The 26,536-nt window shown below is 48.1% G+C and overlaps 1 protein-coding gene across 1 annotated transcript; it reads left to right on the top strand.

The window, feature by feature from the left end:
* The first annotated feature begins 3,916 nt into the window (after positions 1 to 3,916).
* On the top strand, positions 3,917 to 25,355 carry zbtb16b (zinc finger and BTB domain containing 16b). The gene is made up of 7 exons (XM_030108506.1): positions 3,917 to 3,993; positions 5,232 to 6,500; positions 9,017 to 9,114; positions 11,523 to 11,609; positions 19,947 to 20,117; positions 21,217 to 21,384; positions 22,835 to 25,355. The coding sequence occupies exons 2-7, from the start codon at positions 5,326 to 5,328 to the stop codon at positions 23,062 to 23,064; spliced, it is 1,929 nt and encodes a 642-aa protein (XP_029964366.1). The 5' UTR covers positions 3,917 to 3,993; positions 5,232 to 5,325; the 3' UTR covers positions 23,065 to 25,355.
* The last annotated feature ends 1,181 nt before the right edge of the window (positions 25,356 to 26,536 follow it).

The raw sequence follows: 26,536 nt of genomic DNA on the forward strand, positions 1-26,536 counted from the left end.
TCCCGGGTTCGAGTCTGGACGTGGAGACGGTGCTGTCAGCATTCTGCACGGCTCTCCTCGGCGTTAATCGCTGTCTGTTTGCCCCGTGACGGCCCGGCGGCCTGTCCTCCTGCTCCCGAACGCTGGCCAAGCACTAAACCTGTCTGCGCTTCTTTATCTCTTCAGGGAGAATGAGCCAAAGTCGAGGAATCCAGAGCAGAGTGGAGGAAAGAAACCTGAGGATCTGAACCAGACGGTTCAAAGAGGCAGGACAGAGATTGATTATTGATCAGGTACGTCTACAGACATGACACACGCATGTCTGTATGACCGGGGAAGAAGCTTCACTCATTTTACTCGTGTCCGGCGTCCTCTCGATGAACCAGAACGTCTCCGCAAACCAGACGGTGCAGGAAAACCGCGGAGAGGATCAACACGAGCAGGTTTCTGATCCTGGAGTCTGACGGTTGTATCATTCTGGAACTGACTGCAGTTCATTAGCAGAGAAAACTCTGTTGTTTCAGCATCAGTGTGCCATGTCAAGAGAGGCATATTAAGTCAGACGCGTCACCTCACGGCGTTTATGCTGCTTGAGACCAAAGGAAACCTGAACATTTCTCATTTCCTATGATTTATTTAGAGGAGAGCGCCTCAATTTCCCTCTCTAAAATCACTTCAGCAGCGCGGAGGCCCAGAACCGACCAGGCGCCATTAGAGTTCGACAAAGTGCAATTTTAAGTTTTCGTTCTTAAATAAGGAAAAGTCATTTCTGAACTTTTCGTTTAATGCATTATTATTTCAGAGGACATGCAAACCCTCAAAAAATTACCCAATCTCTGTGAAATGATTATTTCTAAATGGGGCTAATCAAGTCATCAGTCTTCAAATTTTTTTATTCTCTTACTACAAGAAAACCACCACGTTGTTGATCCATTCATGCATTCATTCATCCATCTTCAACCGCTGAGTGTTCATTTTGAAAAAAAAAAAAACATGCTGCATAAAAATGTAAAGTGATTTATTGAATCACCTCTGGAACGTGTCGTTTCACTTTGGGATTAGAGGAACTACAGCTGATGCAGATGATGGAGTTCTGCTACATTTTCACACACACTGTATTGCGTTGTCGTGTGAACGCGGCCTGAGTGGGACTGCTTCACTGACTCCAGGTCAAACGATGCATCTGCTTTAACACACATGCAACAAGTCAAACGGCGGTTTAAAGCGAGACGTGGTGGACTAAAAGCGCACAAACAAGCAAAGAAGCGTCAGCCTGTTTGAGACGGCGGACGGACTTTGACTCCTGGCCTCCGTAGCGGGTATCTTATCCTCCACACTTTCTCTTTTCACTCCGGCGCTCCTGGAAAACAAACGACAGCAGCAAACGTCGGCGTGCATGAGAGGCGCTCATGGCTCTGCGAGCGCAGGTCTGGAGCCTGGAGGTCATCTGATCCACGGCCCGTTTCCACCGCCGACCCGTCTGTTCAGACGCCACGCAGCATGGGGATCACCGAGCCGCCCCCCCTCCGCCCCCCTCCGCCCCCCCAGCTCACACACCAAAGAGCCAGGACCACATTTTTTGGGTTGACTTCAGAGACAGAAGTGTCCTGTTGCACACTGTTCCTGAACAAACTCACGTTCTGCGTCAGAAATGTGCAAAATATTAAATCCATTTCTTTCTCTTTGTATGAGTTTGTAACATGTTCTGAGTTCATCAGGAGTTAAATTCCTGCTGAAGAGAATATTTTTATCTCCACATTAGAGCACACGTTTACAGAACTGTGGAAACATTTTACACGAGTCTGGAAGGATTTCAAAGATTTAACTTTGGTCACAGTTTGGCACCATTATTTTTAGAAGACACTCATTATTCAAAGAGAAGTTCTGGTGTTATTTCATGTGGATGTGGACAACCATAACACACTAAACATTTATTAATATGGGAATTAAAGGTAATGGTATTTTATAAAAGAGATTTAACTTGATTTTTTTCTGTAACCAAAAAAAAAACTTCTTACACGGTTACAGATTTCTCCATTTTGAATATAACATTAAAATTTCATTCCTAAAATGGCAGATAATAAAAGTTGAGTTGTGCTATCTGAGATATTTAAAGTACATTGTCTTGAATAAAAATGCTTTGGAGATTTTATTTCCATTTTATTCTTGAGATTTGGCAAAATATTTCAATAAAATATTAGGAGATGGAAAAAGTTAACATTATAGTTGTGCGAGTGGAGAAATAATAAAACCTTGATACCTGTATTAAAACATTGATTTGGAAATATAAAACTCTGAGTTCGTCAATCGGCTCAGTTTTTTTTTTAAGGCTGTCACCTGAACTCTTAACTGCTTCAGTAGTAGAAAATTGATTTGCTGTCGTCACACTCAGACACGGCGGTGACGGCCGTCATGGAAAATGACTGAGCTCAGTCAGACCAGAAGAAGGGGGATCGAACCGCTGACCTCAGGATAGAGGGACGACAGGCGCCGATGAACAGTCGTGTAGTGGTTTAGTGTTTTTGACTGGGCAGGAGTCGGCAGGACTCCAGGTCCGGGTCCGGGTCTGAGGTGGTCTCTGAAGGGAACTGCCAGTCCGCACTGTGCTGGACCGGCGGTGCGTTCAGGCTGTACCCTGACCCTCCACCGAGCTCAGCATGGATCAGCTTCACGACCTTTAACCTCTGGTCACTTTCCCAGTTTGTCCAAATCTGTCCAAATGTCCAAACTGTTCCAAATCCAGATCTGTGAAGTGTGAGTCCCTCCCAGTCAGATGATGTTACTGATGAGACGGTTGGACGAGCGTCTCCTTTCCAGACACTCCTCCGCTGCTGGACAGTCGTGTTTTGGGTTGTTCCATCAGCGATTCATCCTGATCCTAGTCTGGAACGTCCTGAACCGGTCCGTCACACGGAGAACTCTCGCCCCGACGGCCAGTAACAGAGCCACCCATTAACCTCAAACACTTGCTTCTGGACTGTGAGGGGAAACGTGTGCACAAGGAGGGAACTGACCCAGGCTCCAGCTCAGGGAGAACAGGAAGACCCTGTCTGGCCCACCCGGACCTGAACCGGAGATCTCCATCTGTGAGGAGCGACTGCAAACCACTGCACAACTTTGCAGCAATTCAAGGTCATTTATTGCGAATCACGCTTCATGTAGCGGGACAGTCAGCATTCAATAGTGTGCGATTAATCTGTTAAAACATAAATCCATCTTTTTATTACAGCCTTTATTTTTGTATCCAGTCATTACAACTGAATGTTGCATGCTTGATGTATGTTTGCATGTTTATTGCTGTTTCTATTGTCTACATGCTGCTGCACACCAAAGATCGATAAACTAAATCAATCTAATGAAGAGTGTTGAACTGAAATGTTATTATAAGCAGTTTAATGCTTTTATACACATTTATAACGGTTTCTAAACACTCGCCAGAGGTGGGCATCATAAGGTCCGGGGGCTACATGTGGCCCTGGAGCTCTGCTTGACTCTGGTTCTGCAGGTTTCTCTTCCTGTTCAAAGTGAGTTTTCTTCTCCACCCTCTGCTCTGCTTCTCAGAGGGAACTCATGTTTTTCATCTGTCCAGAGTGTCTGGAAATGACAGCTTTATTTTAACAGAGCTGCAGTGTTTTCCCTGCCGGCGCTGCAGTCAGGCTGCGCTAAAAGTGTTTCTCACTCCTGCTGCAGAAGAAAGAAAGAAAGAAAGAAAGAAAGAAGAAGAAAAGTAAGGGACAGCGTCTCCATTTGGACCTGATCAGTGTGTGTGTGTCTACCGTGAGCTCCTCGTGCAGTGGCGCGCTCACGCCCCTCTTGCTGGGAGCGAGCACGTGGCTCGGGGCCGGGCTTTAATGTGAAGGCTCCTCCCGGAAGTGCGGCTGCGCTCGCGGAGGCTTGACGGCGCCGCCGCGTCTTGATTTGTCTGCTCGGAGCGGCAGTGAGTTTGGAGCGGGTTCTGTGAAATGTGGAGGCAGGATGGTGGCTGGATAACCAGCAGCACGGCAGCGCGCACAGGTAGGAGCCTCTCCACTCCCCCTCTGACACTTTTTCCTGCCTTTTACTTATTCACATTTTGGATAATATCTGTTTGCTTTGTTTTGTTTTTCTGCTTTTTTTAAATAAAAAAAAAATTCTCAATAGACAAGTGAGGAAAAAGACTGAAGTTTTCGTGTCAGCCTATTTTCTCCAAACTTGATGAGTGTCAGACTGAAGCAGACAGTTCACTCCACCGTGACAGCCTCCGGATTATTCGGGGATAAATTGGGTCTGTTTCATTTCGGACGCGTTTTTTTTTTCTTCCTTTCTTTTGATTTTTTTTTTTTTTTTTTTTTTTTTTTTTTTGTGTGTGAGCGCGGTGAATTTGTCGCAATGTGCGCGTCTGGCCGCGGGTTTGGAGGAGCGGAGCGTCTGGAGCGTCTGGAGCGCCCGCACCTGATGCGCTCCTCTGCTCTCCTCTCCTCTGCTCCTCTCCTCCTCCTCTCCTCCTCCTCCTCTCCTCCTCCACCTCCTCTCCTCTCCTCCTCCTTCTCCTCCGCGGCGCGGTGAGTTGAGGATGCCGCCTGTCAGCCTCTCCCGGGGAGGTCCGGCCGTCCAGCCCGACGCGCCGGGCTTTAACCAGCATCCAGACGCCCCGAGACGAGGAGGGAAAATAAATTAAAGACAGTCTCCCCCCCGTGTGTGGATTGCGCCTCTTTTCCAGGGTTTCATCATTTCGGTAGTTTGATAACTTATTGGAGGATTTCTTTTTTTTTTCTGGCGGAGCGGCTTAATTGTCTCTTAACACATCTAATCATGGACGTGCGCAGCCTAAATGAACTAATCAGCCCTTCAAGGCGTTTGTTAATGGCAGGCCTACCTGTTGAGGGCACGGATGTGTGTGTGAGGAGCTTGATAAATTGAACCGTCACCTCTCAGTATGCAGACGTTATTCCAGCGACGTGCCCGCTCTCAAAGAGACCTCAGACTAATCACCTGCTCCAGAAACTGTTGCTCCGCCAGTATCGACCTGTTGTTTGCCTTTGCTTCCTAATTAAAATACATAAACATGTAGGGAGCATCAAATAAAATAAAATGAAAGAAAAAACCCAGGAGGAAACATTGGAGGGGCTTAAATTTCACAGGATGAGTGTCTTATTTCTGATTATTTTGAAGATTATTCCTTTTGATTAGGGATGAAAGTGTTGGGTGGAGTTGAACCGGGTGCATTTGCACGGTGCTCCGCTGATCCTCTCTCCTCTGACCTGGGTCCACAGCAGATCTGCAGCTGAAGCCCAGTCAAGCCGGCGGGACAGCCACACCTCATGCGTGGCCTCGGCGAGGGTCCGAGCCGATACGGGTCTGACAACCATGGGTGTGCTCCAGCTCCACAACCCCAGCCACTCCGGCACGCTGCTGCAGCGGGCCAATCAGATGCGGCTGAGCGGCACGCTGTGCGACGTCATCATCACGGTGGACGGCCAGGAGTTCCCGGCGCACCGCACCGTCCTGGCCTGCACCAGCAAGATGTTTGAGATCCTGTTCCACCGCAGCAGCCTGCGCTACGCCCTGGACTTCCTGTCCCCCAAGACCTTCCAGCAGATCCTGGAGTACGCCTACACGGCGTCGCTGCAGGCCACCGCCGAGGACCTGGACGACCTGCTGTACGCCGCCGAGATCCTGGAGATCGAGTACCTGGAGGAGCAGTGCCTGAAGGTGCTGGAGACCATCCAGGCGGAGGAGAACGAGGACGTGGCGGTGAGGAACCACGGCGCCGGAGACCACAGCGAGCACAGCCGCGCCCGGCACTGGAGGCACATGCTGATGTCCAAGAAGCATTCCATCCAGGACGGCCCCGCCCGCACCACGCCCAGCGCCCTGCACCACCTGGCGCTCTACCACATGGCCGACAGGAGCTCCCCCGGCCCGGGGCCCGACGCGGCGCCCGGGTCCAGCCCCCGGCCGGACGGCGAGCTGGACGCCGAGGGCTCCCGGCAGCTGCAGGCCCGGGGCGCGGCGCTGGCCCAGGACTCCGCCCTGGACCCCGCCAGAAACATCAAATGCGAGCGCATGCAGGTGGACGACGCCAACGGGTACGAGGGCAGGGCGTCCAGCGCCGGGGAGGGCAGCTGCGTGTCCGACCAGCCCCGAGACGAGGGTCCGGGGACGCCCCTGAGGGGCAGCGTGATCACCAGCGCCCGAGAGCTGCAGACCAGCCCCGAGGACGGGGGACACATGGCGGCCGGCGCCCTGGACTGCTTCCCCGGCATCGCCGACAAACACCTGGCGTCCATCTACTCCGTGGCCCCCAGCCACGCGGGGGAGGGCCTGCCCGTGCCCGTGTCCGTGGCGCCGTCGCTGGGCGTGCAGCTGGACCCCCGGGCGTACGGCGGCCTGCTGCACCAGGGCCTGCTGCACCGCGAGCTCCTGAGCCGGCTGGGCCAGTTCGCGGCGGGGATGCGGCACGAGGGCCAGGCGCCGGGCCAGCAGTGCTGCGGCGAGTGCGGGCTGCAGCTGCACAGCCGGCAGGCCGCCGAGCAGCACAGGTAACGCACCCAGACACCCGTCGCTCCCGCCGCCGCCGCCGCCGCCGCCGCACCGCCGTGTGCTCCCAGCCCCGCTGTCACGCAACGTTTTAAACCCAAATGAAAATTCACATCCACATCCAAACCTAATAATAATCACATCTAATCACATAATCACTTATTAAAAAAGACTCCATAATTTCAGTCTGCTCCAGGAAAACAGCCTGCCGCACACTGCGCCTGTTTGTACAGACAAATGTTGGTTGATTAAAGGATGCATGACAGAGATATGCAGGTGCATGCAGGTGCATGCGGTATGCAGCGGAGGATTATGCCGGACACGTGTCTCCTGTACTGAACTGTTCTTCTCGGGACTTTTAAAAAATTGCAGCCCGTTTCAAAGCTGGAAGGAGCAACAGCAGACATGTTCGTTTCTTCTCAGGGACGCCTGCACTCACGTCTCAACCGTGCGGGGAAGTTCTCAGTCGGGTCCTTGTGATTGGGTTTGATATAAAGAGGCCTTGGTGTCGGTAACGCTCTTATTTACAGAGCCTTATTCTCCGCATTCTGTTTGATTGTCTGCGCAGACGTGCGGCCGTTTGCCGCCTGTTTGATATGCATTCCTGTGCATCAGCGGAGGGGAGCCGCTCAGCGGGAAGCAGGCTGGACGCTCCGGCCGGGTGATGGAGAAGTGCTGCTTCCCCACCCCTCGTCTTGTTTGTTGTTGTTTGCGTTTCTTTTATTTTTATTTATGAGCTTGTCACTTCATATCTTGTCATGGCACACACACACACTCACACACACACACACACACTAAAAAAAAAAGCACTTCCCAGCCGGCCGGATGACAGCCCTCATTAACTTGATTGCAGATGTTTGTGATTGTGAGCGCTCGCCGTCGTTTGACTCATCACCAATCATTAGAAACCAAAGAAAATCCTCAAGTCCGAAGTCCTGACGTGCGGCGAGCTCCTGATTAGGATCGCACCCCCCCCCTCCCCCGTCCTCCCCCGCCCCCCGCCCGTCCTCGTCTGAGCCCGTGGCTGACATTTCAGCCTCGTGCCACTCCACGGCTCTGCTGAAACGGAGCATCCTGTGGGATATTTAGTGAAGCGCGCTGCTTACTCACGGAGACAGGCGGACGTCCGCGGGTCGGAGGAGCTGCCTCGGTGGCCCTGCTGCAGGACGCGATGGAGTTGCTGTAGGTGTGTAACCAGGTCACTGAGCATACACCTGGTCTGCACGCTGACATTTCCCAGTGTCGCTGGAGAAGCCACTCCTGGCGCAGTTTTAGCATGTAACACTGCAGGACTGGTTTTCTTTTTTTAAATAAGAGCCGAATTTAACAGGTGATGAGCTCGATGCTGCTGCATTAAAATCCCAGTGTTTCAGTCAGTTTCAGGGGATGTTCATAAATGTTTAAAATGCACTGCCTTTTAATCGCACTTTTTAAAATGTTAATTAGCCTCAGATAATTCACTGGCTTTGTATCAATGTCAGTAAAGCAAGCAGATAAAAACTGAGGATGAGGCAAAAAAAAAAAAAAAAAAAACAAGCAACAATTGTCCCCAGCTGGACTGAAACTGGAAACATTGTGATTTCATGGTCAGTGCCTTAAACCCCCGGGCCACCGGGACACTCTCCATTTATCCCTTTCAATCAATACGTGACAGCGGTGAGAAAAATCAGCCGTATTGTTCACACCTCGGAGTGGCCCGACCAGCAGGACGTGGAAAATAAGAACCAATAAGTCTCGCATGAGCGCTGGAATAAAATATCCTCACCACAAGTTGGTCAAATTTGAAAAATAATGAAGATGACTTCCTGCGCTCGCAGCTCCGAAGTGAGTCATTGTCCTTAAAATGTTAATGTGGATTCCATGTGTGTTGGATTCCATTCAGGCCTCATTCATTCTGACCACACAGGGAGTTTAACCACACACTCTTCTCAGGCCGTTTGCCGTGCGGCTGGCGGGGTGATGTGAGGATAACAGTACAGATGCCTCGCATGCTCGGATGTGTGTGATATGATATGATAGGTTCTGCTGCCGGCGGAGCTCCAGCGCATCGTCTTCTTTTCTCCTTTTCATTGCAGTTACAGGAGATGTGTGTGTGTGTGTGCGTGAGTGCATATTATATTCGGATGCGAGTGTGTGTGTGTGTGTGTGTGTGTGTGTGTGTGTGTGTGTGTGTGTGTGTGTGTGTGTGCCCAGTGTCTTGCAGTGCTGGCGGGTGGAGGCACGCGTATGTCTGCACTCTGAAATTAGCCAGATATCCTATTGTCTGTGTTCTTTTAGCATTCATGCGTTGTGATTCACAACTCCAAGGGCCTCTCACGCTAATGACGCCGCATTCAGCCAGGGATTCTTGCCGGAATTAAAACATGCTCCTCTTGTTATGAGGACAATGATGCTTCTAGGTCTGAGAAGACCTTACAGAGAGGGAAATGAAAGAGAAAGAAGCGGATACTTTTATGATCGACGAGAGCGGCGTGCCGTCTGGGTTAACACGCTCACGTCAGTGTTTGTCTTTCCACAGGAGGCTGCACAACGAGGAGAAGGGCAACGGCTGCGAATACTGTGGCAAACATTTCCAGGACAGCATGCGGCTGAGGATGCACATGCTGTCTCACACAGGTACTTACTGACTCTCACGCTCTCATCTCGCAGCATTCAGCGCTGATCAGCCCCCTTGATACAGTGGTGCAGCCTTTCACATGCACCTGTTCATACTATACACACACACACACACCCCTTCCTCCTCTTTTGCTCAAACAAGTTAGTGCTGCTCCGACTACTTGGATGATGCTTCCCTCACCATGCATAGGTCTGTGCACCTCTCTCTCTCTCTCTCTCGCTCCCTCCTCCTCGCTCCGTTTGAATCGTTTCTGTGTGTTTTCGGAGACTCTGGCGGCTCGCCAGCTCTGCCCCTTCTGAGTGATGACATCATGAGCTGCCGGCAGGCCTGGGTGTTCTGCCAGTGTTCCGAAGCGTGTGTGATGGCTCGCTCGCAGATGTGTGTCCAGGAACACACTGTACCCAAATGCAGACTTAATCAGACCTGACTGCTCTCCCAGCTACTTTATCCAAAATAGAGGAAGAGGAAGGAGGGGGGGCGGAGGAGGGTGGTGGTGGTGGTGGTGGTGGTGGTGGGGGGGGGGATCAGGGACTAAAAATGAAACTAAAACAGAAACCTCAGTCGGGATATGTGTAGAGACGAGGCGACGTCCCTGTCCTCCCTGCATGCTCTCTGAGGACGGTTGGGGGGATGACATACTGCTGACAGATGAGAGGGAATCTGCCGCTTTATACTTCACCTGACTCGCCCCCTTTCATTTCCCTCCTCCCTCCATACCCTCCGCATCACCCTAAACACTCATATTGTCTTGCATCGCTCGCCGACCGCCACCAAACGCTTTGATTTTCAATTCGCAGTGACATCCGTAACAGCGGCACCTTTAACCTAATTTGAATTTTTGCATAAACTCGGCCCATCCCGATGTGTCAGCCCATAATACTACAAAAAAAAAAGAGAGAGATGTGGATCTCATTTCTTTGTCACTGTGTATTTCGGTATAGCAGCCTTAGATCCCGCTGGTTGCTAAGGAGCGAGTGCTCCACCGCTCTAATGGGCTGATTTGGTATTCAGCTCGATGCTGGCTCTTATTTTGGTATGCCAGACAAAGTGTTTTGATGGAGGACGATTGCAGCCGCGTCTGGAGACAGTTTGATGGTTTATGGATGAGAGCACACTCCGTGCCTTTGACTGCACAAGACAATGCACTATGTTCTCTTCTTCCCTTATCACACAATCTCACACAACACAACACACCACACTGGACAGCGTCACACAACATCAGGATCTACAACACTGCTTCACTGTTACTACTATGCTAGCTCAACCAAGTTTCCTTTTTTTTTTTTTTTTTTTTCCATTATTTTTGTACCGTGTAACAAAACGCACAGTTCCAAAACAGTAACAGTTTGTTTTCAGAAATTGTTGTTTTTAGAAATGAACAGATTGAGGCCCTATTTTTTTGTTTTTTCGTTATTTGTGTGGCGCTCTGGGAACAGTGGCACACTGTCTGTGTGTAGAGGCATCGTAAGAGTTGAAAGAGGACCACATTTAGGCTGTAGCGCTCAGAGTTCCCAAAGCTTGTGGGTGTTTTAATGAGTCATTTTAACTTCATTTAAAGCCAGCTGAGCAGAAAATAGATCAGTGAATGAGCCCTGGGCCAGTATGGATCTGCAACCGATTTACATCTCTGTGAGAGCCAGCCCACATCCAAACAGCTGTGTGTGTGTGTGTGTGAGTGTGTGAGTGAGGGTAGCTCAGCGTGTGTGTGTGCACATGTCTGTCCTGTGTTGTTCTGCACTCACCTCACACCTGCACAGACAGATGAGGACGGAGCCTTTCTGCAAGCAGTATGCATACTCGTCTGTCTCATGTCTTCATCAGAGGAGACAAGGGCATCGCCGAGGTGAACTGGGAACTGTAGTTACAGTGTCTGCGATGGGATTCAGGGTGTTGACTCTGAAGTGTGTTGCTTTTTTTTTTTTTTTTTTTTTTTTTTTTTGATAAAGGGATGTGCCGCAGGCGGGAAGCGTCTGCTGTAGAGAGAACACCCAGTCCTTCTGTGGCCTCTCAGGCAGACAGTCTGCTCACTGTTCAGAGACTGATAACAGGGCACGGTAAATAAAACTCTTCAGCTCGGCTCTTTTTTGTCAAGAAGACGGGGCCATTGCACCCTGTCTGGTGCCTTTGTTTGTCCCCAGTTGAGTTTTTACGGCGCTTTCCTCTGCTCCATTGTACTCCGCGCATTTGCTTCCTTGTGTTAACACCTGAAAAGCACAAGTGTGTGACAAGCCAGACTGCTTTGGTGACTTTTTCAGAACGCCGCGTCTTTGTTCCCTCCCGTGTCGCCGTCTTTTCCGCAGTTGTCCCTAAATGCTAAATGAACTGACTCACTCTGCAATTACCGACACACACGCTTGTGTTTCTGTCTGATCAAGACGCGCTCTCATCAATTCCATTTTATCTACAGCTCCTGCCGAGGCGCTGGTGTGTGATCAGTGCGGAGCCACGTTCTCCTCAGAGGACGCTCTGGAAGCCCACCGGCAAACACACACAGGTACCTCACACACACACACACACACACACACACACGCTCAGAGTCTGTGTTTAACCTGGACAGCATGCATGGGGCTGTTGAGTAAGCCGTGACTCCAGGACTTGTGATCATGGGTCTAAACTTGCTTGTCATGCTGGCCGGGTTAAACTGTTCCTGTCATGATGCTCCATAATTTATCAAGCGGGAGGTGGGAGGCCCTCTCACATATCACCCACTAATATCTCCTGGCATCCTGGCCCACTGCATGCCACTTCTCCACAGCGCCGGCGCTGCAGCTTCACAGACATGCTATCCTCGCCTGCTTCCCGGCAGCGCCGGTGGAATTATTTACCTTACGCTGACGCACGCCACAACAAGCCCGACGCCCGTCCCTGTTTTTCAATGATCTCAAATCACCAAAAATGTTTGTATCGCATCCTCTCCGGCTCCGCTGAATGTGTGGCATTAACAGTTGGTACTAGGATGAGTCAAAATATTTTTTCTTAATAGGTTTCTTCTTGGTTTTTTTTCTTTTTCTTTTTTTTTTTTTCCCTTGGCGGAGTGGCAGCACAAACCTGGGCGGTGATTTGCAATCTGGGCTCTTAAGAGTTTGGAACAACTTGCCTGAGGAGCTGAAGTCGTAATCAAAGTTGGAAAGAGCTTTACAGACCGAAAAAAAGACAGGAGGACATAAAAAAGACAAACAAGACAAATATATATATTTATATATAAAAACCAAGGAGAGCAGAGTGTGTAACGGAGGACATAAAAAGCTGTAAAATCAGGAGGAAACCAAAGAAAACAGATGTTTTTTTAAAGCGCAGCATTTCCTCCGCGGTAAACTGGTGTTTGTATAATTAAGACAGACTTTAAGGAAGAGCTGTCACGAGCGACTATATGCTGGAAAAAATAAAAATGACATCCTGAGCATTCAAGTCAAATGTTCCCTGAACTTAAATATTTGAATTATACTCCCCCCCTCCTCCCCCCACAGCCAAAACCAGCACATTATTTAATTTATTTAGTTAAACAGGTTCATTAAAGTTTTAATGCATGAACTCCTGCACTCCATCCGTCCTGAGTTTGTCTGTCTCGATCATTTTTGGTGGTTTGCCTTCGCGTGCGCATCAGCCTGACGGTGCTCGTATGAACCGGTTGGATGCTTCCTGTTCTCCCTCGCTGCACGCTCCCCCCCCCCACGCCACCGATACGCACGGCAGACGCACCGACGCTGGAATCAGAGAAATTAGACTTTTAGGAGAGGTTAGACACAGCTTGATGGACTTTATTCTCAACAAGACAAAAAAAAAAAAAACATGTCACAGTGAAAAGGTCAGTCAAGTTCAGCCTCCACACTCACAGAGCTCCCATCACTTTAAATACGGTGAAACTGGGAAATTTGACCTTCATATTTGATTTGTTTTCTTTTGTATTTTTCTTAAGCTTGAAAAAATGTCAATTGTATCTGCAAGAAACTGCCTCAAAATATCACGTTTTATCTTAAATGTCTACACATGGGAGGAAAACTGTCTCCCTGAAGACGTTTTAAAGGTTTTACAGTTAGTGTGGAGCTTTGTCCTTCAATATATTGTGTTATTTGAGAAAAAAAAAAAAAAGTATTTGAAATATGACTTTTTGGGCTTGTGTGATAAAGGACATGCAGTTATTTGGTTAAATGTACTCTGTGGGTATTAGTGTGGTGTTAAAAAGGAAAAGCGTCATGATGAAGAGGGGGAGCAGGAGGGAAACTTAACTCAAAGGTAGTTTTAATGCTCCAGGTTGAAACGTTAGAAAACATCATCCTCAGAAAGGCTTACAGCTGCTTGATCGACGCAATTAATCAACTGAGTAACTATCTAATCATAATTTATTGATCACTTTGGGGAAGTTCCTTTTTCCCGCACATTGAGTCATCCTGTTCACATTACGGGGCTCCAGGGAGCTGGTGGGGGTCAAGGGTCATGCTCGGGGAGCCACGGTCCTGACACGTCAGCCGTGGGACTCGATATATAAACCCCGTCGACTGCTTAGAACTGAATGTGAGTTTTTCCTGCTGCAGCGTTTGTCAGACGGCACGTACGCCCGTCCGCGTCGGAGTCCACACCTTTTCTGCTACTGTCGGAGAAAGGCGAGAACCCTCTCAGGAGCACTGGCACGTAACTGTAACTCCAGGTGGCACACACACCATGAATACTTAATGGCTGTGGACATGGAGGGGTGTTAACGATGCCCAGAAGTTTCTACCCTCATCTGGCCGAGTTGTAAACATCCCGAGCTCGGTTTCAGTCTGGCAGCGGATCCGGAGCGGGGTACAGGAGAGCATTACTCTCTCATTTTGTCATGATCTCAGCTCGGCCCGCCGTGACGCATGGCGGCTCTTATCGCCGCCGCCGCCTTCCCTGCGAGCTGCAGGTAATTTAATCGGCCGCGTTGAGGTTGTACGGGGGAAATTATGACACATCTCAGCCCCGATGCAAAGATTCAGCTTCCGTGAAGCACCTGGAGTTTATTCCCTGTGCCGAAAACACACGGCGGGCCCTCAGCGCTGATCGAGTTGCCCCGGCTTTAATTTGCCATGTGGCATAACCAGTGAGCCAAATGAGTTTCCTCTCAGCAGATTAACACTTGTCAGACCTCAGCAGCTGCAGCGCTGCTGTCCACCTCCTCTGAGGGGGAATAATGCTGCTTTAGGGAGAGCGCTTTCTGAGGCCGTTCGGCTAAATTGGCTGCAGGGCTACTTTACAGTGAAAGTCTCTTTAGCCATTTTAATATGTCAGAGGTGAACGACCGTGGGTTGCACAAGTCAGAGATCAAAGCCAGGCGGGGGGGTGAACCGTGGCCTGTGAAGGGGGGGAGGGGGTATTTGAGGACTTCCTGAGGGCGAGAGGATTGCTGCTGGTGTTGGATGCCAGGACCGAGAGGAAAACAACATCATGTGCTGCTGTTTACTCCTCACCACAGCACTGTCATCGTCTCCTCTGACCTACTTGTCAGTGCCCAAAATAAAAGAATGGATCTGTCTCCGAATTGTGCTCACAACAAAGGGGTTTGTTTCAATCAGAGTAAGTCAAGGCTCTGGGGCAACCGGCTTTCAATTTTGGAAAACCCAAGACTGCGGCTTATCAACAGCACGCACACAAATTGACTGTATGTGCTTGAAACCAGCGCCGGCTGACCATTTTGCCACCTTGCCTTCAGGAGAAAGGCCATGAGAGTGCTGCCTTTGTGTACTCACAGCAGCTGCACTGTTTCCACACATTACAGGCTGCTTCATCAAGTGAATAATATTACCTTCTGTCCAAAGCCTAATTAAACAGTCCTGTAGTCTATTCAGATACAGCCCCGGCTTCTAATGCATCTCTCCTAATGCAGACCTTTTAGCTCGCCTAATTGCGTGTCCATCATCATACCGCCCGCTCCTGCTAATACCCAGTTGTAATTCGTATAAGCCTTAAACCGGACTGAACTGTCCTCTGTTTGGCCATTGTGCCTCCAGTGTTTATCTTTGCACCGACTGCTGGATACACAAAGCCTCAGGACACCCTGTCATTTAATGTAAAGTGCAAGGCGGCGGATACGGTCGAAACACCGTAAACGCTCCAGGAACGGGGGCGAGGGGCGGCCGCCAGTGACCTGAATGCACCGCTCCATGGAATGGTGGTTAAACACGAGCAACGTATCTCTTGTTGCATTAATTATTGAGTCGGTTGTTCCTCACTCGGGTAGATTAGCAGGCCACTGACGGGCGCCCGGGGTTGTTTAAGGTAGCGTTTGTGTATGCGCTGCTCTCCCGGCCACGTCGGCAGGGAGGCGTCCGCATGAGCACATACAGTAGTATGAATGCACGGGGTCGTGTGAGGTCCAGCACATAATGTGGCCTGCATGACTGTGGATGTTTAACCGGGCGATAGTGATGTGCCAGCAGACACTGAGTATATATGCCGAGCAAGGGGCCTCGAGGACGCAGCTTGATGGCGGCTTCACACCGCGGCTGGCGGACAGGAGCTGCTCCAGCTCACCAACCGGGAAATCTGTGTTAAAGTTTCAGCTGCATTTGACATCAGCGGGAGATCTGTTTAATCATTTATAGGACCCACGGTTATAAAAATGGAGAATATTTTACTGCTGGGTGTCACTGGGGGTTATAAATAGGCCTTAAAAAATGAAATCTGGTGACTTTTTCAACTACAATACACCGATTGTATCGAAAGAATCGGCCACATATTTCAGATTCATTAGCTGTGAAGATCTTTAGGACATTTCTGAACTGTTGTTTACATTAGTAAGAGGCGCGGTGTGCAGTGGTTCACACTGTCACCTCACAGACAGAGGGTTCCTGGTGTGAGTCCCGGGATGAGGGGCCTTTCTCTGTGGAGTCTGCATGTTGTCTCCAAAAGCCATGAGAGCCATTTGTGATTGTTTGAGTCTCTGGCTAGATTCACACTGCAGGTCTTAATGTTTGTGGCTGTTCACATTATAATTCAGTGTAACAACAGCGTGAAAAGGCCGCGGCCCTGAAGTGACGCTCAGAAAAAAAACTGATGAAACATCAAATAAATACGGCCGCTACATGTTCCAGTTCTGAAGTCCAACCACGAGATGCTTCTAGAAAATGTCTATAACGGGAACTTGCATTTTAAGTGTGACCAATCCTTAAATTGATTCTTTTATTGTCTTTTTGCCAAAGCAGAGAAACGAAACCCCATTATTGATGTTTTATGAGAGGTTTAAAGAAGAAGTGTCTGTTTACATTAATTCTCCGTTTGAAAGTATTTTACTCCTCTGCTCCGTCACTGGCAGCAACCTTTTGTTACTTAGAAATGCAGATAAATGGAGAAGTCGCGAAATGAAGCCGCTCGGTGAAAAGTCAACTTTGACTCGGTTGTCATTCACAATTTGCTGAAAGATCCTCACAGAGCCGACTCTGGAAGCATCATGGAATCAGACGCCATTTCCAGGTATTCCAGAAAACCGCGGCGATCTGATTTCTGCGGCGAGCTCTGGACTCGGTAGTCCAGATGAACACAGAGCACATTAGACAGATTTGTGCTCGTCGCTGATACAATCTCTTGTTCTATCTGCAGCGGGGTTTACTCCCAGATTCTCAGGGTGGGAAAACTTTTGTTTGTCGCTTGAAAAGAAACAGGCTGCGCTTATTTGTGAATGAACGGATTAGCTTGAACACTTCACCCCAACAAGGACCATGATCCTATCTGGTTGCCTGGACACGTGGTTTTGTTCCTCAGGCAGCGTGAGAGCCTGGCTGGCTCCCACCTCGGCTGGACTGAATAAGTGGCAGATGCATGAAGGCAGACCATGTTAAATCACATGAGCGTACGCGCCGTCCGTCTTGTTAGCCGCGAAACGCCAAACGCTCAGATCCTCCTCCGTCACTAATAAAACCGTGCATTAGCGGCTCGTCGCTGCGCCGTACGCAGTAAATGTTTATATTTTCTGCCGCTTAAGAAGGATTGCTTAGAAGTAAATCATTATTCCGGCTGTTCAAGCGCCCGCCCCCTAAACACAATGCACAGTCAACTTTTCAGCCTTTGAGGAATACCATTGATTACATGGTGTTTACCCCACTGAGGGCCAAAGGTCACAGGGTCATCCCGAGCCTTAAAGCCCAAATCCCAAGCCTATTGTCTGGTTAAGGGTGAGAAAGCAGGGGGCAATGACAGCCAACTTTAGGGCTTATTCTCTCATAAAGAAGCTCCTCTACACTTATTACCAAAGCTTACTGGAAAACTCTATGACCGCAGATCCTTTTTGTTTGAAAAGTTAACAGAGCGCAGAGAGGCGAAATGCCACCACTAACACACACAAACACTTCCTTGTCTCCAAAGGGTGGGAAGGTTTTTTTTTTTTTTTTTTTTTTCAGTTTTTGTTTACACTTCAAGATATTATTTGGTATTTTTATTTCCAGCGTCGGTTGCGCAGAATAAAACCGAGGGAAACGACTGCTGAGCTGATGTCACGTCGTGTCAACCTGAGATCAAGACTCACATTCTTGTGACAGAATATTTGTCATATCTCTGTTCTCAAGTTTGGGTATTGTTGGTGACAGAGGGATCAGGATATACATCTGTGAGCGTCTGCGAGTGTGTCAGGGAGTCGCGGTTTACCTCCGCAGAGAAGCTGGGATGTTCAACTTTCAGAGCGGCCTGAAAGGAAGACAAAGAAAACAAGAAGCGTGCGCGCCGCGCCGCATGGAAACGGGCGTTTACCATATATGATGGTTAATAAAGAGCAAGAGGAGGGAGGACAATTAAAGCAACTTTGAAGTGTCTACAAGGTGGGTAATGTGCTTTTCAGATGGTTAAGGGCTCTGCTCTGCCTGCAGCTACAGCAACACCAGCATGTAGGAACAGAAAGCACGCCCCCTGCTGGCTGATGGCAGGATGACTGGAGAAACCAGCTCCATAGGATGAGGGCTTCTTCTCAAGGCAGGTCATCCACAGACTGCATTTCCAGCTTCTTAAAAGTCTTTCTTCATCTCTCGGCACATCATTATCCGGGCTGTGCTGTTGCACCGTCGACCGGCATTAGTTAGCCGTGACTCAGGCAGAAAGCGAAGCTGGTCAGACGGTGAAAGGATTTCCTGTTTGGTCAGCGGATCAGCGGCGTTGGGGGGGGCGCCGAGGCGTTGAGAATGGAGGGTCTTTTGTGTACAACTAAAATATTGTGATCCGTGGGTGATAAAGGGCCGCGGTCATTAGACGGCCGCATAAAGACGGGGATTGTAGGAGTTGCGTGAGGAGCCTATGACTAATGGGCTTGGTCAATGAGGGCCCGGACCTCATTGTGCGCCCTTTGTGCAGGAGTCCACGGGCTAAAGCCTCTGAACAGGTGCAGCTCATTCCACTGGATCGCCTCCCTGTAGGACTGCTTAGATCAGGGAATGTCTTTTATCTCATCTTCTCGCTGTTAATGATTACAAATGATCACCACTGGCGATGATTTGGGGGGAAATTTCAGAAAACAGGTTGAAAAAGGAGCCCCGTTATTTAAAGTCTTTGTGCGTCCACGCCACACTGCAGTTATCTGTGAAATGTTGCGTCTATTAAAAAAAAAGAGAGAGGGAGAGGGAGAGAGAGAGCCTCTTTGTTCAAGCAGACTGTGATTCATGGATTAGTAAACAATGCTGGTTGAATGTTTTTGATTTATCCCTGAAAATGTGAATTTGCCTGATTTGTTTCTCTTTCTCTCTTCTTTGAACAGGCTTGTCTGTTAACTTGATTGAACCTAAAGCAAGTGTCTGACACTCTTCCCTCTTAGTATGAGTGTGCTGTATCCCTTTCCCTGCGTTAATTCCAATTTAATTGCCAGTTGCCTCAAGGCACTTCAATAACAGTAACAAATGATTTGATTTAGTGGACCTCATCAGACTGCATTTTAAATGCGACACAGCAACCCCACTTGAATTCCAATGAAGTGCTGGCACAGTCCTCTGTTTACTAATGATCCTCCGCTGGAGATGTCTGATTGAATCTGAGTCAGGAGCAATGGGACCTGCTAGCATTGTAAATGATCTGCAACCTGAGCAGACAGAGAAATAAGGACCTCATAATCTCACATTAAAGCCTCACTCTTCAGGACACGCACATTATGTCCAATGCCGCTGATTAACCAGTCCCTCGGTCTCGCCACACATATGAATTTGCATGGGTGAGAATGCCAGAATGGATTTGAGTGCTGGCGTACACAGCCTGTAGATCAAGTGTTGACTGTATGACAGCCAATGGATCTTCTTCACATAGCCATTTTGACTTAAACTACCCTGCCAGCGACTCCCTATCTGTATTCCTCCCCACACTCTGTGCAACAGGAAAGCAGCCCCAAAGAGATGCCAGGTCACACACAGGATTAAACTGGATTGTGTTTTTTCCTGCAGTCCTGCCTTTAATGGCTTGATATCACTACTTAACATTCTGCACGGAGCGCGTAGTGTAGGCATCATTTAGGGTGGAGCTACTATCAGCTGCTCTTTGAGCACAGAGACAGAGGACTTCACAGGCTGGAGCTGACTCCTGATGGGGAATGAAGAGAATAATTACACATCTAACACACCAGGAAGAAGCCATTGATTGTGTGATTGGCATGCCGTGCATTGTGTGGGAAATTCTTAAAGAAAACAATGACTTTCATGGTCTGAAATAGAACGTATAAAGACTCGCAGCTGAAAGTGCCTGTGGGCTTTTAGGGGAGTTAGTTTAGGTAGAGGCACTTGCTCTTTGAAAGAAGCTTTTCCCTCAGAGGACTCACACAAAGTTGAAGTGACCCAGTTTCCCCACTTAAGGCCCTGTCTGTGTACGGTACTGAAATAACTGTGCGTCTGTGTCTTGTGCCGTTCTCCAGGGACCGACATGGCGGTGTTCTGTCTGCTGTGTGCGAAGCGCTTCCAGACCCAGAAGGCCCTGCAGCAGCACATGGAGGTCCACGCGGGCATGCACAGCTACATCTGCAGCCACTGCGAGCGCCCCTTCCCCAGCCACACCACTCTCAAAAGACACTTGCGCTCGCACACGGGTAAGAGGCTGATCGCCGGCGCCGCCGCTCCGATCCACGGTGTCACCTCCTGTCAGGGAGACGTGAACGCGTCGCCGTCGAACGCGCTGCACGTGCCGAATCGGAGACAAAAGACGCAGCTTTATTTATTTCTGCGCACGGGTTAATTTCCCCGGGCCGTCGGCTTTAAGGTCTCGCTGGATTTGCATGCATCCTCTCCCGCCCTCCTCGTTCCCTCTCTATAAGATGATTCACCTCTCTGATGACAGCACTGTACCGTTATGGCCGGTGCATATTTTGGGCAATTTCATCCTGTTTATATTTTGGGTTCTTAGACAGCCTTTGGGCCTGTGCAATTCACGGCTGTCAGTTCTAGTGTGGTTCACCCAAAATGATAGAGGAAACCCAAATAAATATTGAAGGAAAAGCAAATGGAAATGACTTGTCTGTGTGTTCTACCGAGGGTGAGTCTTAGTGCCGCAGGAGACGGAGAGATATTTACTGAAAAGATGTCCCCCTTTCTTCTTTTACCTTAAATAACACTCCCAGCTGTCAGGATGGCTTGATGTCTAGACAGGAGAAATACATAATTGATGTGAAGAGACAGAAGTGAAGGGAGTTTTGGCCATGGCAGCGTATCTTGTTTGTATGCCATTCTGCTTGGAAGTAACATTTTGTAAATGTCATCTGCTCCGCAGTGGGGTGGGGGATTGGGGAGAATCGGCCTGTAATGAGGAGAGCAATGTATCCTCTGACTTGGCTGTTGCTGTGGACACTGAGATAATGAGGCACATAGGTCATTGGAGATGAGTCAAACCCTCAGCCTAGGAGAGAAATAGATTAACTACAGTATAGAGAACAGAGCAGCACATGCCTGGAAGACTTTTATTAGCTATTAGCAGACAGCCGAGAGGAGCGTCCTCGTGTCGTAACATTAGCAACGTCTGAAAGCACATCATTTCCCCGCCTCATCTGCATGTGCAGGAAGGCCCGTGTGACGATTTGACCTATGCGGCTACACGCGAGGACGAGCGTCGGCGCTTTAATGTTGCCGGCGACAGTAACGGGCCGCGCGTCGGCGTCGGCGGCCGCCGTTTGTGACACACGGCTGTGCTTTCAGGCGATCACCCGTTCGAGTGCGAGTTCTGCGGGAGCTGCTTCAGAGACGACGGCACGCTGAGGGGGCACAAGCGCATCCACACGGGGGAGAAGCCTTACGAGTGCAACGGCTGCGGCAAGAGGTTCAGCCTCAAGCACCAGCTGGAGACGCATTACCGCGTTCACACAGGTGAGAGGTCGCGCCGACTGCTGGACACATTCAACATCCTTCCTCTGTTTTACTGTAGCAAGAAACGATAAAACCAGCCGCTGCGAACTACCACGATCCGTCTGGCAGGACTCCAATGTCACACACACGTGGCACACGGTTCGATTCCACGCCATGTACATCATCCTCCTGCTGTCAGTAATCACTACACATGTATTAAATCACCCCCCACGAACACATTATCCACCCCTGTGTGAGCAACGTTTACTAAAAGTGGAGCGTCTCGCTATTATGGGAAATTATTCCTTTCAAAATATCAAATGAAAAAAAAAAAAAGGTAAATATTTGTGACCTGTTTTTCAAGGCTCACATTTTGAGTGGGAGTGTGACTGCCACCGACGGGGGAGGGAGTCAGAAAATAGACTGATGTGTTTCAGCTCGCGGCCCGATCGGGTGACTGCTGTCAAAGACGGCGAAATGAGACGCCTGCTTTTCCTCGTACATCGAGACATAAATGGTCTGCATCTATATTCTATAGCTCACTATATTCAGGCTGTGGAGCCCTGCAGAGGCTGTCAGTCTCTCGCGCTGCTCTCACACAAGAAACTGTCTTTAGACGGTGGAAGGAAGCCTGAATAACTGGGGAGAACATGCAAACTCCTCAGATAAAGGGCTTCAATGTAACTCTATAACAACCGTGCTAACCACTGCTCCACCGTGCTGCCTGCCATTTAGATGTTAACATTACAGCAGAATGCGTTTGTTTTTCTAAAATTATCATGAGAAAAGTTTTTTTTACTCAAAATAAAGCATTGATTAATAGAGTTTGGCGAACCAGCAACATCTAAAGGGATTTTAAAATGACATATAAACACTAATGAACAAATTAAATCAGTAAATTACAGACAAATAATATCAAGACAGAAGTCTGACCCAAACTCAGTTTTTCTATCCAATGAAGATTTCAGAACTGCATTATTAGATTATTTAGTCTTTTTTAGAACTGCGTGTAAGATAAACGTGATCAAGACTCATCTAAATTATAAACTGGAGCACAAAACCATGACTGCAACAAGTTCCTAAAAACGTCACCTCCCTCTCTCAAAGTAGCTCACTTCCAATAATGACTTTTATTTTCCTTTTCAAGAGTAATTATTAAGAAGTGCAGCATGTTTGTATGTGCTGTAAAGTTCCATATAGCTGGCAGTTGAGTGGATTTCCACATTATTTGATGTGTTTTGTCTGGTATGCTAGTAAGGTAGGAGGTAGACGTTACAGGCCTACCGGAAAAAAAAGTCAGTCCTCTCTTTACAAAAGGCAGCTGCCCTGTAATGTATAATAAATGTGGCCTATAGGTTGGATCCTGCAGCACAGTCAAACCGTGAAGTGAATCAGCGGCGAGCGCCGTCTCGCCCGGCGCCCGTCTGGCTCCGGGTCTACAAGGTTAATGCTGTATTGTTGAATTTTTTAGGTGAGAAGCCATTTGAGTGTAAGCTGTGTCACCAGCGGTCCAGAGACTACTCGGCCATGATCAAGCACCTGCGCACTCACAACGGAGCGTCTCCGTACCAGTGCACCATCTGCCAGGACTTCTGCCCCAGCCTGGCCGCCATGCAGAAGCACATGAAGGGCCACAAGCCCGAGGACGTGCCGGCCGACTGGAGGATAGAAAAGACTTACCTGTACGTCTGCTACGTCTGAGCGGGACTTGGACCGCCGCGCGCCGTCGCCCGACGCAAACACGCACACGCAAACTACTATCAAACTAGAAGCTGGTAGCTCCCGCGTCGCTGGTTTTTAATGCTGCTGGGGTTCCATGATCCTGTGAAGGTCTGAGGAAAAAAATAAAAAACTCTTTTATGATGAACTGAGGAGTGTATTGTGGAAAGCTGTTATTCTGGGAGAAACCAGAGGTTTTTATGAGACAACCGAGATGTGCAAGTGTGAATATCAATGTGTGTTCGCATCTGGGCTGCAACTGATGAGTAAACTCATTACTTTTACACTGTATAATGTCAGAAGGAGATAAACGCAGGCCGATCCAAAGAGATTCCGTTTGAAAAAGTCTGTTAGAAAACAGCAGAAATGTAGGATTTTTTTTTTTTTCCCCCCTGAAAATAACAAAAATTAAAAATTCTGGACGGGTTCCTAATGACTGTTTAAACCTGGTGCACACAGAGACACACACACACACACACACACACACACTCTTTGCACACAGTTTTGATAATAGCGGTAATTCTAATGAATCCACTGTGGCTGGAACGGATGCCGCCGCTGACCCGTGTGTGTGTCGCGGGAGCGTTCTGACCGAACCACCAGGCTGCCCGAGTCGTCTTCTATGATTGTGCGGTAGATGTCGAAAATAATTCCACGAAGGCTCGATTTGGATGAACTTTTGCAACGTTTTCTCCTCTAATTTCCCTCGACTTCTCTGGTTTGTTTTTCCCCTGCCGTTGGATTTTTGTTTGGGAGTTGTTTATTTTCTGCATGTTTTACTTGAACGGCTGCCACGTTTTGACCTCATGAGCTTGATCTCTTTAATTGCCTTGTCTTTCTTGCGGTGGGTGTTATTTGTTTCCAGGTAGCAGGCTCACAATTTGAGTTCCTCCTCTAATGTTTTTTCTTTCTTTTTTTTGCTATTTATATGTTGTTTATTTGTTACCAAATATGTGCTGGTTTTCATCACGCGTCCCGTCCGCGTCTCTTGGGATGATTTCTAGTAGAGCGAGCTCTACCTCTCCTCACTTCTCACCGTTTGTTTTCGATCCGCTGCAGCAGTTATTCATCCATCAATAGTTTTAATTTTCTAACCAAACAGCAGATCATTTCTGTGGTCGAACAGTGTGTAAAAAAAAATAATAAAAAAAAAGCGCCGAGCCTCCACGCGGCTTTTATGTGTAGTTTTCTATCATCAGCTATATATAGATGTCTTCTAAAAATCACAGAATCTGAATTTTCTAGGAGAAAATTAAAGAAAACGTGGAAAAAGTTGTTGTTTTTTTTAATAAAACATGAAAAGAAAATAGTGACATTGAATTACTATGAGCAGGTTATTGTCCGTCGTAGTGTAGCTGTAACGTACAAACTGTCCTGGTCTGTTATTCCCTTATGTGAGCCTAACACGGGCCTTATAGATTTAAACATGTTGTATTTTTGTATTACGGTAATTTGCTATCTGTTTACATTTGGTATGATTTGAGAAACATCTTAATGTGTGTGTTTTATAAGTCTCCGAATTGATTAAAATCCCTCCCTTGTGCCTCTTTTATAAGTAGAGCATCGATGTGCTTGAGTACATGGGTCTGTGCTATTGGTAGTTGTTTCTGGGTGTTTGTTTCTTGTTACTTAATTAAAGATAGACTGCCATGTAGATCCACTTTGTCTGAACATTGCAACTGGAAGCAACATACTGTGATAGTGGCTGATACTCTGATGCAAGTTCCAAGCAATTTTTGATGTAAAAAGTACACGCTTGTCTCAAATTGTTCCCTTCAAAGTGACAATGGACTGAGATCTCTGGATGAAAAAAAAAAAAATCATGTGTAAAGCAAATCTTGGCGTCTGCGGGCATTACCGATGCCTTCTTAAGTAGCCAACAACACTCAGTGCCATGAAAACACACATTCACTGTATCTATTCTACATGAACATGCACTATAAATGGATTTTCCTCGGTGGACCAAAAGAAATAGAGCACTTTTGTTTGAAAAGGGGTTTTTTTCTTTGATCTTTCTATGTTGTGATAATGCAGCTGTCTTTTATTTGATGTGTCCTAGAAGGATGTGATTAGCATTGTTTAGAATATGTCAATGTCTGTCTACCTCAGGGCCAGATCAAAGCTCGACCTGGTATCCAATCAGGGTTGTTCTTCTTGCCATGTGTGCAGTAAAATCCCTCTTCATTACAGCTTTGTAACACAGTGTGTGAAAGTGTTTTCTCAGTGTGGATTCAGGCACAACTCTGTATGCGTCAGTGTTCAGTGGCATGGTTAAAAAAAGAATAAAACAATTTACTATTTTATGCATTCTGTCTCATTTGCCTGTTGTTTCTGCCGTCTGCATGCAGATCTGATGCTCCGTCTGCCGGCGGCTCCAGACCCGTTTGATCTGACGCACCTTCACATCTTCCAGATGTGTGATGTGAATTTATTTTAAATTGGCTGGCGCTTAACCGCAGCCCATTATAGAGAAAGTAGATGCTGATCTCTGGTATTTACGGCACAGGCCTGAGATGTGGGTCTCTGTCACCTCCCACTGTACAGAAGTGAAGCTAAATCAGGTGAGAGGCGCCATCTTTCTCCTCCTCTGCCTCACTGCCGGTCGCAGAGCGACTCTTGAATCACAACAAACTTTCAAGACTTTCCTGTGAGTCAAACTTTGTAGAGCGGAGGAAGCCAACATGGTGGAGGATTGATATTCTCTGTGTGCTACAATCAGCAACGGGCTAAAATAAAATTAATAACAGCATAACACACAGGCACAAAACCCCAGGCCTGGGACTTTTTTATTAATTTAAATTAAAGGTGTAATACAACATTTTGATTTCCGGGTGGATCACCTAAATAATTGGTGGGTCTGTTTGTCAATCATTCTGACGATCTGCTTTCGTAAGGCGGTTCTCCGTGCTTGCGCCCAATCAGCTTCTCCCTTTTGCGCATGCGCATTCAGAGTGTTTATGTAGCCGGTGAGCTTCTGAGCTCGTACTTACCGATGGCGAGTCTGACATAATGAAACTGTAGCTGTTTCGGAAAAAAAAAGCTTTATTTATGAGCGAGGCGGATCGCAGAAACTGTACAGAGCCGTGCACGCCGGAGAAGAGGAGATCGCGCTCGTACACTTCCGTGTTTTCTGGGAGAAGCAGGAGAGCCGGGCGGATGGTCTGGCGCATGCGCGTTGTTCAAAAAGTGAGTAACAGACGTGGGGCTTCGTCTTTTCGAGAAAATGTTGTATTATACCTTTAATCATTTACTGGGAAAAATGTCATGTTAAAAAAAAGGAAGTAAAAATTGCTCCCATTTCCCAACTTTCTGGTTGCAACAGACAATAAATAAGCATACATGATTAGACTGGGTCTGTGACTGCGTCCAGTTTTTTCATTTCTATTGTGGAAGGAGGTTCAGTTGGATTTGTGACAAACAGCTGTAGCACCTAATCTCTGCCAACACACACACA

The sequence above is a fragment of the Salarias fasciatus genome, chromosome 14, assembly GCF_902148845.1.
Source record: "Salarias fasciatus chromosome 14, fSalaFa1.1, whole genome shotgun sequence".
Taxonomy (NCBI): Eukaryota; Metazoa; Chordata; class Actinopteri; order Blenniiformes; family Blenniidae; genus Salarias; species Salarias fasciatus.